Here is a 10273-nt window from a genome sequence, read left to right as displayed (position 1 = left end):
AATCACTCTTAATCTTAGTTATGCCTTTTTGAAAAAATTGTCATTTTATTGTTATAATAAAATAACATGATATTTTTATTGAAAAAAAAAAAGTAACCTACAGATATTTCTTTAGTTAGTTAATAAAGAGTAAATATGCGTGACTTGTTTTTCATTAAAAAAAAATCATATTAATGCATTATAAGAACAAAACAATTGTTTCTCATCAAAGGCAACAAAGACTTAAAAATAAATTGCATGGAAAACTTTTGTTTTCATAAAACATTTTAACATTTATCCCTTAAAAAGGAGAATGATAAAGATGTTAAATATTTTTATTGAAATTGTATATGTTAATGATGTTAATAAAATATTTAAAATATTAGTGGATAGACTAGTTTAATTTTTTAATAAATCAATGAAGTTATTGAAGCAAATTTAATAATATTTTGTTTTTAAGAGTGACAACAACCTCTTCATAAATTATATGGACAAGTTTCTAACTTAGAAAGAGAATTAAGTGAGACCAACAATATAATAGGAATGAATATTTAAAAAAAAAACAAATATTTCACTTAAAATATTAAACATTATTATATATTTTTATTTGGCACCTTAGAGTTTTCTTGATATCTATTTAAAATAATAAGAATTTAGAAATATTATATTATTTAAACAATTTAGTGTTGAATTATTACTATATATTACATGCGGCAACATTTGATTTCTTGGAGTACATTTGACATTCATTTACAATTTTATGAATTTAATATTAGGTTATTTAACTCAATTTAGTCAATTTAATTTAGTATGATAACTAAAAGTAACAAGTGTGTGGCGACCTTAAAAATTGACCTAAATATAAAAAAGCTTAGAAAAATATCTTTTAAAACACTTACTTCTTTATCAGCATAGATTATAAGAAAAATATTAAACTACCTTAAAACTAAATTATCTTGTAATGGCTCCACCACAATAAAGTTTTTGCTACATATATCATTTTTTTAAAGAGATATAACATGGAATTCATTTTTGTTACCTGCATTGAATCATTACATGAAACGGATGCACTACACAACACAACGATAAGTCACATGAGAATCAACCATTGGACCACTATGAGTGATTCTAACAACTTCTCCTTTCTCCAGGCCATAATAGCGAGCTATAGCATCAGTTTTCAACATACAAGGAAGCTGAAAAAAGAAATACTTATGGCACAACCAATTCAAAAGTACTAATTTATTTTCATAGAAATTCAAAATACACTTACTCAACTCTTAAAATCATGTAACAGAATAAAAGGTACTTGATCTAAAATAGTTAAATTATTAGTTAAAGTACATTAGCAGTTATAAGAACTCACCCGAATAGAAAATTCAAAAACAAATCAAATTCATAATCCTAAGACAAATGAGAATGATATGATGCTTTAGTTTATTTTTCAGCTAAGTACCATATTGTTACTATCAAGGTAGTTTCCAAATGCACCATGTAAGAGTTATAACCCTGAAATTTTCTCATAACTTTCTTAACAGTAGAACAGATTAGAAACATATATTTACCTGCTTCTCTTCCAAGTTATACTTGGCGAGCAGTGCTTCCTTCTCCTTCACAGTGAGTATCTCAAACTTTGGTTGTAACACATGCTTTGTAATATTGACCAGCAAATCCTCAATCTAGAGCAAAGGAAATATTATGGTATATCAAATACCTCATGCATAAAAAATTATATTCTAAACAACGACAAGATTACCATATGAATTTAATTATGATTTTAAGAAAAATCCATTCAACTATAAACACTTTTTTTTTAATAAAATGAGAGACGTGTCTTATTTTAAAATATTTTGTAGGTTTAGTTGTTTTCCCCTCTTTTTGATATAATGATTTTTCCAATTTTGTTAGTGTTTTCATTTTTTTTTTTAAAGCAAATTAATGTGAGAACTCATGTCAAATCAAGGTAACAACAGTGGTAATTTATGTCAAATTATGATAGCAGCAGTAATAATAAGTTTAGAATAAAAAAATATGTTAATATATTCAGTTTTGTAACAATTATATCAAGATTCTGAACTTAATTTCCATAAAGGGAGAAATATTAACTATGAAACTGATTTTTAAAAAAGTAAAAACTATTTGTTACCCGAATAATCTCAACTTTGTATGGCAAGTTGCTCAGTTGCTTTTGCGCGAAGGAAGTGATTTTGCTCTGCAAAATGATTATGAGCGATTTCAAGTTTCCACTGTCCACAATCCGGCTGCATATTGCCATCACGGTTCCCTTCTTTATGGCATCGGTTCCGGCGAACACGACCTGAACCTGAAGGCGAAAACGATGAAGAAACATAGAAACATAGAGAAAAGAGAGGATTCTCAAGGTTGAGGATGGATGCGTACAGTGTTGGAGAGATTGGAGAGATGCGAAACGCAGAAACCAAGGGCTTCAGGGTTTGGTTGTTGGCCGAAGCGGGAACGGAACTCAGAGAGCGAGGGAGCGAGGTTGACATGCTGAACGACGTCGTAGCCTCTGTCTCCGAGCATCTCCAACACCGTTCGACGGCTCAGGAAGTACCGACTGCTCTCCGCGCTCCCGTTGTCCATCAAACTTGCAATGCATTCCATTGTAGATACTGCAAAATGCAAAATGCAAAATGCAAATGCAAATGAAATTATGCGTCGTTTCTGTTTCTCACTTTTCTGTTAAAAGAGTGAGTGAGGGAATGAATATATATAACGCGCGTGGGAAGGAAGACGAAAGGGCAGAAACCAGGCCAATGCAAATAGTGTGACCCTCTCTCTCTTTCTCTTTAATTTTGTTCTTTTTTATTATTTTACATTAAATCTTTATATATATATATATATATATATATTAGTCATATATGTTAACACTTGTAGGGATGATAATAAGTATTTATAATTTTATTTTGAAGTAATAATCATCTCTATATTTGAGGATTGTAAAATTTGTATCTTATCCTCCTCGTTATTATTAGGTAAAGAGTATATAATATTGTTTTAAATATTAATTAAATAATTACTTTTAAATTTAAAAATTATATCAAATTAAACATAATATTATTAAGATTCAAGATTAACAGAATTTTTTTTAATATTAAATTTAAGAAAAATATTATAACTGCTTAAATATCAATTCATATCATAGTATTAAATAATAATAAGATGAGATGGAAGTTAAATCATTATAAAAAGATAAAAATAATTAAATTTGTTCATTTGACGAAATTAAGGGTTTTGTTTTCTGAAATGCAATGCATTTTTTAAATAAAATCACACCAAATAAATGTATAATAAAAGTTGTAGTGAGACGAAAAATGTATTGGACATCTTAATAAATTTGGTGGATATGGAATAAGTCAAATTTTGAGAGTTAATGAAAAAAAAAAAAGTAAAATAGTTATTCAATTTGAATGGAACTATATATAAAAGAGAATATAGAAGATTGAATTTTAGGTTACAAAGTAAAGTAAGAGTTTATGCCAATACAAATATTAAAAATAGTAGAAATAATTAAATACGTATTTTTTCTTAAATGGAATATTTTTAAGAATTATTATTAGTCTTACATCTTTTTTAATTTTTCTATATCCAAATTAAATTTATGTATTTAAAAAAATATTATACTTAAAAAAACTTTTTATGATAAGTTAATTATTTATTATAAGTTTAAAATATATGTTATATAGTAAAATTATTTATTAATTATGAATTTTGGTTATATAAAAATAAGCATTTACCATATACACTACACAAACTAAAATACTAGATTATATTTAATGTCAAAAACTATTTTTCTAAGAAATATAGCATATCCTTAGAAAGACATAATTTAAATGGAGGTTTTAGGTATTTTTGCTTAATAAAATGAATTTTTTAATTAAATATCCTATATTTATATTTGGTATAAGTATTCATTATAGAAATTAACCAAAGAAATATTTTATTTAATTATTTTCCTTTAGTAGGAACTAGACTCTCTACTTTACACGTGACCGGTTAGTGGATACGTAACCTAATAGAAATAGAAAAATAAAAGAGAAAATATGTTTTTTTTCTGTATTTCTATGGAATTTAATTTTAGGCAATGTATTTTTCAATCGATAATAATATTGAAATTAATTTTTTGTTGGAGATAATAAATTATCATTTTTATGCTGAAGATAAAAAATAAATACTCGTTTTCTATGATGTCATATATTATTGTAGAGTAGAACTAATTATTATGTGTTAAACACTAAACTATAAACTAGCTTTTTAAAAGAGTAAAAAGATGCTATTTTTATTTTTTTATACTGTCCATGAAAAAGAGAGAAAAAAAGACATTTAAAAAGAAAATGTAAAATACAGATAAAATTGATCCGTCACACTTGAGTAATATCTTTGTTGGTCTCTCTTGTATCAAAAGTACTAAAATAATACAATCTAAAAAATATATGGAATGTTTTAAAATAATGTAAAAAACACCTGATGATTATTTTTAAAAAATATTTAATTATTTAAAAGGTAAAAGTTATTCAGTTACTTATTTTATTAAATAAATAAATTATTTTTTATTTGTTAAAAAATAAAAATTGAAAGTTAACATTGAAATTACCAACGATGTATACTATTATATCTTATTCGTATTATTGATACGACTTTATTCTGAAAAAAAATAAAATTGATACGACTTTATTAATGACATTAAATATTAAAACATAAATAAACTTATGAAGGAAAAAACTTAATGAAATATTTTCTTTACGCCTGTGGTAACTACAATAAAATAAATAAGTTATTAATTTGAAAGTACACAACTTAAAAAATATATTTTAACATGTAATAAGATAAACATATTTTTTTCAGAAAAAAAAAACACTAAAATATCAGGTTCGGTGGGTGCAAAATAAAAGCCAAACAGAACCTAAGAAAGAGGAGGGACATGGAGTTGGTTCACAGAAGAACATGACGCCAATGATGGATGACCCACCACTGAAGCAACACTGGAAGAGGTCGCAAAGGACAAAGTCCTCTTCTTCTTCTTCTTCTTCCCACATCACCAATCTCGATGATGGCTGTCTTATGCACATTTTCAGCTTCCTTCCCCCTATTCCAGGTATAACCCCTTTTATCTCTTTTTTTTCCTCTGCCCTTCTAATTTTTTCTATGAAATTTCGTTCTTTTCGCTCAATTCAACGACACCCTTGTTTTTTTTTTTGTTCAATTTTGCTACTTTGATGTGCCTTGGTGGGATTTATGGTATTTGACCTGCTTTTAAGCTGCTAATTAGCAACATGAACTAGGTTTTGTTTTCATTTCCCCCCTGTTTGTAAATATTGTGATTAATTGGTTTTAACATTTTTTTACTGTCTGCATGTTGTGTTATGAGAATGAAAAGCTTAAAATTTGATACTTGAACCAACTGTGTGTTGGGTGATGGTGTCAAAATTGGAGCGTTAAGATGGATATTTGTGAAATGAATATACAACCATGCTCTTGTTTACTTTCATTTTATGCAAGTTTAGTAAAGCCTGTGAAATGAATTTAACAACTTACCATCGCCATCCTTGTTGACATGATTGTAAATTTGTAATCTATCCATAGTTTTCTGTCATCGAGCTGTTTTTTTAAGCTAGTAAATTGACCTGCATCTGTGATTTGATGCTGAATGCATTCATGTTGAGTGTTTCCTTGCTGATAAATCTATTTTGGCACAATATTGTGTTTTTATCCTCTTTCTCTCTCTGTTTGGTTTTCTTGTTCAGCCCATGTTTGTTTTAAGGATATGACATTATTTGTGAAGAGATTGTGCAGGTGAAAGCCCTGCTGCAATGTTAGCTTTTCTCTTGCCTTCTGTTTTGTCTCTATTATTTCTGCTTGTTTTAGATGATGCTATATCCTTACACTTGGATCTTCTCATCAATTAATTTTCCTTCAATGAAAAAAGAAGAAGAAACTAATAACATACTGCAGAGCATTCTCTATCACAATGTTGCTATTGAGTTTGCAGATCGCTTTAATACCGCCCTCGTTTGCCACAGATGGAATTATTTGGCATGTCATCCTCGCCTGTGGCTTCGGGTAGATAGATCAGTGAAAGACTCATCTGAACCTGGTGTTTTCCCCAACATTGAAACTGCTGTTTCTGCTTCAAGGCATGTAAAATTAATGCTATTTGTGTGTGATTTAGATTTTTCTTCAGGCTATGGATTCTAACTATCACCTTCTTTCTTACAGACCAGGTGATACCATTTTAATAGCAGCTGGTGGAAGCCATCATGTCGCAAACATTCAAATAAGGAAACCACTTTGCTTAGTGAGTCATCCAATTTGTGTGCGTGTGTGAGAAACTATTTAATAGATTATTCTACCTTTAGTCAGATTTTTGAATCTCATCCAGTTTCTGCTAACAACCATCCTTGAGATTAGGCAGTGGACTTTTACAGTCTATCCAAAGTTAACCAAATGTGCTTTTAATGGGGTTTCACTGGTAGAGATATGATAGGAACTTGCGTATTCTGGGATGCTTAAGTCTCACATCGAGTGGTATATGATGCTCGGTAGAGTATGTAAGTCTTGGTTATAGTTAGCTTTTAAGGTTGGGTTCTCCAGGTGCTTGGGTACTTAACAAGATATATGGATGGATATTGAGAAACTTTATTGTTTTTTGCATCAATTTTCACTTTTGTTTTTGTTGTTTACTGTTTTGTAATTTTTCTGAGGACTGAGGAGGATTCCAATCCTCCAATCTCAATTTTTTGTTTCACAAAAATAAAGACAATGATAGTGCATCCCTTTCCAATTTGTTTAGGTCAATTAGTGCTGCTGCAAATAAGTAGATTTCATAAAGTTACATGTTGTGGGTATTAACACTAGATCAGGAGTTGGTTTCACTAGAGTATGGGTAAGACCCACAAGTTGGAGTGATTGAGCGACCAAATTGGCAAAAAGAACATTAAAAATGGAATCATAATGCAGAACAGAAGCACAGCAAGAATGTTCAGACTCCATTGCCAACAAGAAGAATTTTCTGAGACTCGGATGCCACTACCGTCACAATGGAGATTAAGGAACACTATTTTCTTCTGCATCCATTCGCCACCCCTAAAGTGGTTCTTAGGTTGATGACATGTTTGGAAGTTCTCTTTTCGTGAAGATGATGCTCGTACTTTTAATCCCAGTGGAGAGAAAATAGGGTGCTAAAACGAGGTTTCTAAACAAGATTTTTTATTTGTTATTGTTTTCTAAAATGATTTTTCAGAACTGTATTAAAATAATATTGATAAAAGTGCTACTGATTTCATGTCACTGCCAATTTCATGCACTCGAATTCATTACTGGTAGTTAGTGGTTGGTTGTTCTACCTTCTCCTTATTCTAATTCTCAAGGAAACATTAATGATAGAAAATCTCTCCAAATTTTTGGCTTTCCCAAATCAATGTTGTTTGTTCAGATTGGTGCAGGTGAACTTCCAGATGACACAACACTTGTTTGTTCTCGAGGCTCAGACAGGTTTGCATTCCTTACATTTAAATTTTGTATAATGTTCATGTGAGGTAGTAGTAGCTAGGAACCACTTCTATGCTGCCGGATTTCAATGGATAATATTCTTGGCCAAACAGAAGGGTTTATAAGGATTAAAAGTGGTTTCAACGAATGACATTTTGCAAAGTTAAGGTGTATTTGAAGCATTGAATTGAACAGTGGTTTTACATATAAATTTATGGGTTAAACTTGAATCAAAAACTGTTTGGAACTGGTATCCAAACACCCTTAAAAATTAAAGTGAAAATTTGACAATATCAGGGACTATAACGTTTACAGTCTTGGTCAGCATTAATTTAATCCCTTGAAAAGTAGCAGAGATAATATAATCTTCAACAACACTTGGTATATGTTTTTTGTTTTGTCTGAGCAGTGCACTAGAGTTCATATCCACATGCAAGCTAGCAAACTTAACTGTGAGGGCTGAGCTTGGTTGCTGCTTGCTACATAGAAAGGGAAGGTTAACTATAGATGGATGCATACTTCAATGTGAATCAAATCCTCTGGATTATCTCTCATGTCCCATTGTGAGTACAGCCAGTAGCAGTGAGGTGCTTCCCTCACAAACCAAGAGTAGCAGTGATGGTGTATTTGTTTCTCAAACCAGAATTGAAGGAGGTGCCAAAGCTGTTCTAACAAGTGGGGATTTGGCTTTGCAACGTGTGAGAGTGATTTATGCTAGAACTTCACTTCTTTTCTGGTTTGATGTAGAGCAGATATGTGATCAAATTGAGCATGAGAAGCCTCTCTGATACTGATATCATTATTTGTTTTGGTTTGGTTACATAAACTTGTCTGTAACTTTAGTAGTGATTATGGTATTTTCATTCTTTGCTCCTGCTCTTTTTTGGTTCTTATTTATTCTTATCTTAGGATGTCATATAAAAGCAACAAACATTCAGTTTACCATGCTCTTCATAATGACTTTTTTACAGTTAATGCAATAATTTTATGAGCCAAGTTACTCTCACATTTCATGAGATTTTAGATGTTTAGATTCATCTGGAGTATGTATCTCTGCATATATATAACTCACAATAAAATAAATGCCATTGTAATTTTTTAAAACAATACCAAAGTTGATATATGAAGTAGAAATATCGAAAGTATAGTTTTAAAACATTGTTTAATATACAATAGAAATTGGAAAATTGTATATTGTGTAGAAATAGTAATATCAATTTCATTAGTTCCTTAAACAGCATAGTACATTGTCAATAGAAACTTATATTATAGAATTAGTAACCTTCTAATTATTTACATATAAATTATTAAAAAGCGAGTATTGAGGCTAATTCTCCCTACACCATATCTGCATCATTCACCTTCATAGAAAATGTCTATGCATCCAACACCTTCATAGAAAATGCCTATGGATCCTTAATTTTTTTGGATATCTATATCTGCAATATAAATGATGTGTCTTTTTTCGGTTGTTAAAATTTAGAAGGTTTTTTTATAGAAAATGTTTATTTTATCCTTAATTTTTTTGATATATATATCTGCAATATAAATAATGTGTCTTTCAGACAATCCACAATGTAGAAATGCGATTCGGTTGTTAAAATTTAGAAAAGATGAGAAAGACAATTTGAGGATAGAAAATGTTTATTTTATCCTTAATTTTTTGGATATTTATATCTGTAATAATATAAATAATGTGTCTTCCAGATATGACAATCCACAGTATAGAAATGCGTTTCGGTTGTTAAAATTTAGAAGCTTTTTTCATTCCGAATACAAAAATTTAGAAAAGATGACAAAGACAATTTGAGGATAGAAAATGTCTATTTTATCTTTAATTTTTTGGATATCAATATCTGAAATATAAATAAGGCAGTATTGATTAGCCGAGTATTGAGAGTGCCATCATCGGGGAAGGGTTTATGTAGGGTTTGTACTATATTAAAAGTTTTGCTTTGTTGTATTATTTTAAAGACACCATTTAATACATAGTAGAAATGAAGACTTTCTTGTCCATTTAAAAAAAAAAAAACTTGTCTAACCTTTCTGAAATTTATGTGGTGGTATCATCCTTTGATTGATTGCTTTAAATTAGAGGGATGTAAGTATCATTTGATTAGAAAGAAAGAAAAAATAAGCGTTATTTAGTGTAATATTAGAGAAGTGACAATAATTTCTCCCACTATTTAATTGCATAATTTTGTTTAAAATAGTTTTTTCTAAAAATCTATCTTTAGAATGTGATACAAGAAAAAATAGTAATAAAAAAACTCTAATTTAATTAAAAATAAACAATGTATTCTTCATTCTAAACAAAATTTTAGCTTTCTAAGGTATTAAACCTTCTGAATTTTCTTTATAAATGTTTTGACTGACTAATTATCTATTTCACCAACATATTACATTATTGAAAAGACAATAAAAGATAGGCCAATCAAAATCTTGTTGAGGTCAATTTTAATTCCTTACAATTGATTGTATCAATTATTTACTTTCTTGGAGATTGAAAAGCTGTAACTCTTATTTTCTTAATCAACTGAGAAAGATAAATACAATGGTAATATGACTAAGATATGATGGTTATTAGGGTTTTATCACCCTACTTGGTAATATCATCATGTGTATACTAGTATAAATGCATATATATATATATATATATATATATACACATACATACATGTATCTTTATAATCATATTTATTAGGCATAATATCAATTAAAAAGTTAAACATTAAAAGTTAAATAAATAATAAAAATGATTTTAAAATATAATAACTAATTTAAA

General features: G+C 29.0%; 2 protein-coding genes across 2 annotated transcripts; one reads left to right on the top strand and one right to left on the bottom strand.

Moving 5' to 3' along the window:
- Positions 1 to 924: 924 nt before the first annotated feature.
- LOC137834812 (DNA-directed RNA polymerase V subunit 5C) lies at positions 925 to 2665 on the bottom strand. Its single transcript, XM_068643013.1, has 4 exons — positions 2380 to 2665; positions 2126 to 2302; positions 1545 to 1658; positions 925 to 1175 (listed from the first exon to the last, which is right to left on the bottom strand). The coding sequence occupies exons 1-4, from the start codon at positions 2602 to 2604 to the stop codon at positions 1050 to 1052; spliced, it is 642 nt and encodes a 213-aa protein (XP_068499114.1). The 5' UTR covers positions 2605 to 2665; the 3' UTR covers positions 925 to 1049.
- A 2196-nt stretch (positions 2666 to 4861) lies between these two features.
- LOC137834811 (F-box protein SKIP5) lies at positions 4862 to 8358 on the top strand. The gene is made up of 5 exons (XM_068643012.1): positions 4862 to 5095; positions 5990 to 6134; positions 6217 to 6295; positions 7433 to 7491; positions 7898 to 8358. The coding sequence occupies exons 1-5, from the start codon at positions 4945 to 4947 to the stop codon at positions 8274 to 8276; spliced, it is 813 nt and encodes a 270-aa protein (XP_068499113.1). The 5' UTR covers positions 4862 to 4944; the 3' UTR covers positions 8277 to 8358.
- The last annotated feature ends 1915 nt before the right edge of the window (positions 8359 to 10273 follow it).

The sequence above is a fragment of the Phaseolus vulgaris genome, chromosome 5, assembly GCF_000499845.2.
Source record: "Phaseolus vulgaris cultivar G19833 chromosome 5, P. vulgaris v2.0, whole genome shotgun sequence".
NCBI classification, from domain to species: Eukaryota; Viridiplantae; Streptophyta; class Magnoliopsida; order Fabales; family Fabaceae; genus Phaseolus; species Phaseolus vulgaris.
The sequence above is the reverse complement of the archived record's forward strand: the minus strand, read 5'-3'. Positions and strand labels throughout refer to the sequence as shown.

Excerpts from the sequence above, each read along its gene's own strand:
- LOC137834812 (XM_068643013.1), bottom strand. The coding sequence starts at position 2,604 with ATGGAATGCATTGCAAGTTTGATGGACAACGGGAGCGCGGAGAGCAGT. Across the intron at positions 1,659-2,125 it reads ACAAAGTTGAGATTATTCGG|ATTGAGGATTTGCTGGTCAA; the intron begins GTAACAAATAGT and ends CCTTTGCTCTAG. Across the intron at positions 1,176-1,544 it reads ATAACTTGGAAGAGAAGCAG|CTTCCTTGTATGTTGAAAAC; the intron begins GTAAATATATGT and ends TTCTTTTTTCAG.
- LOC137834811 (XM_068643012.1), top strand. The coding sequence starts at position 4,945 with ATGACGCCAATGATGGATGACCCACCACTGAAGCAACACTGGAAGAGG. Across the intron at positions 5,096-5,989 it reads CTTCCTTCCCCCTATTCCAG|ATCGCTTTAATACCGCCCTC; the intron begins GTATAACCCCTT and ends TTGAGTTTGCAG. Across the intron at positions 6,135-6,216 it reads ACTGCTGTTTCTGCTTCAAG|ACCAGGTGATACCATTTTAA; the intron begins GCATGTAAAATT and ends TCTTTCTTACAG.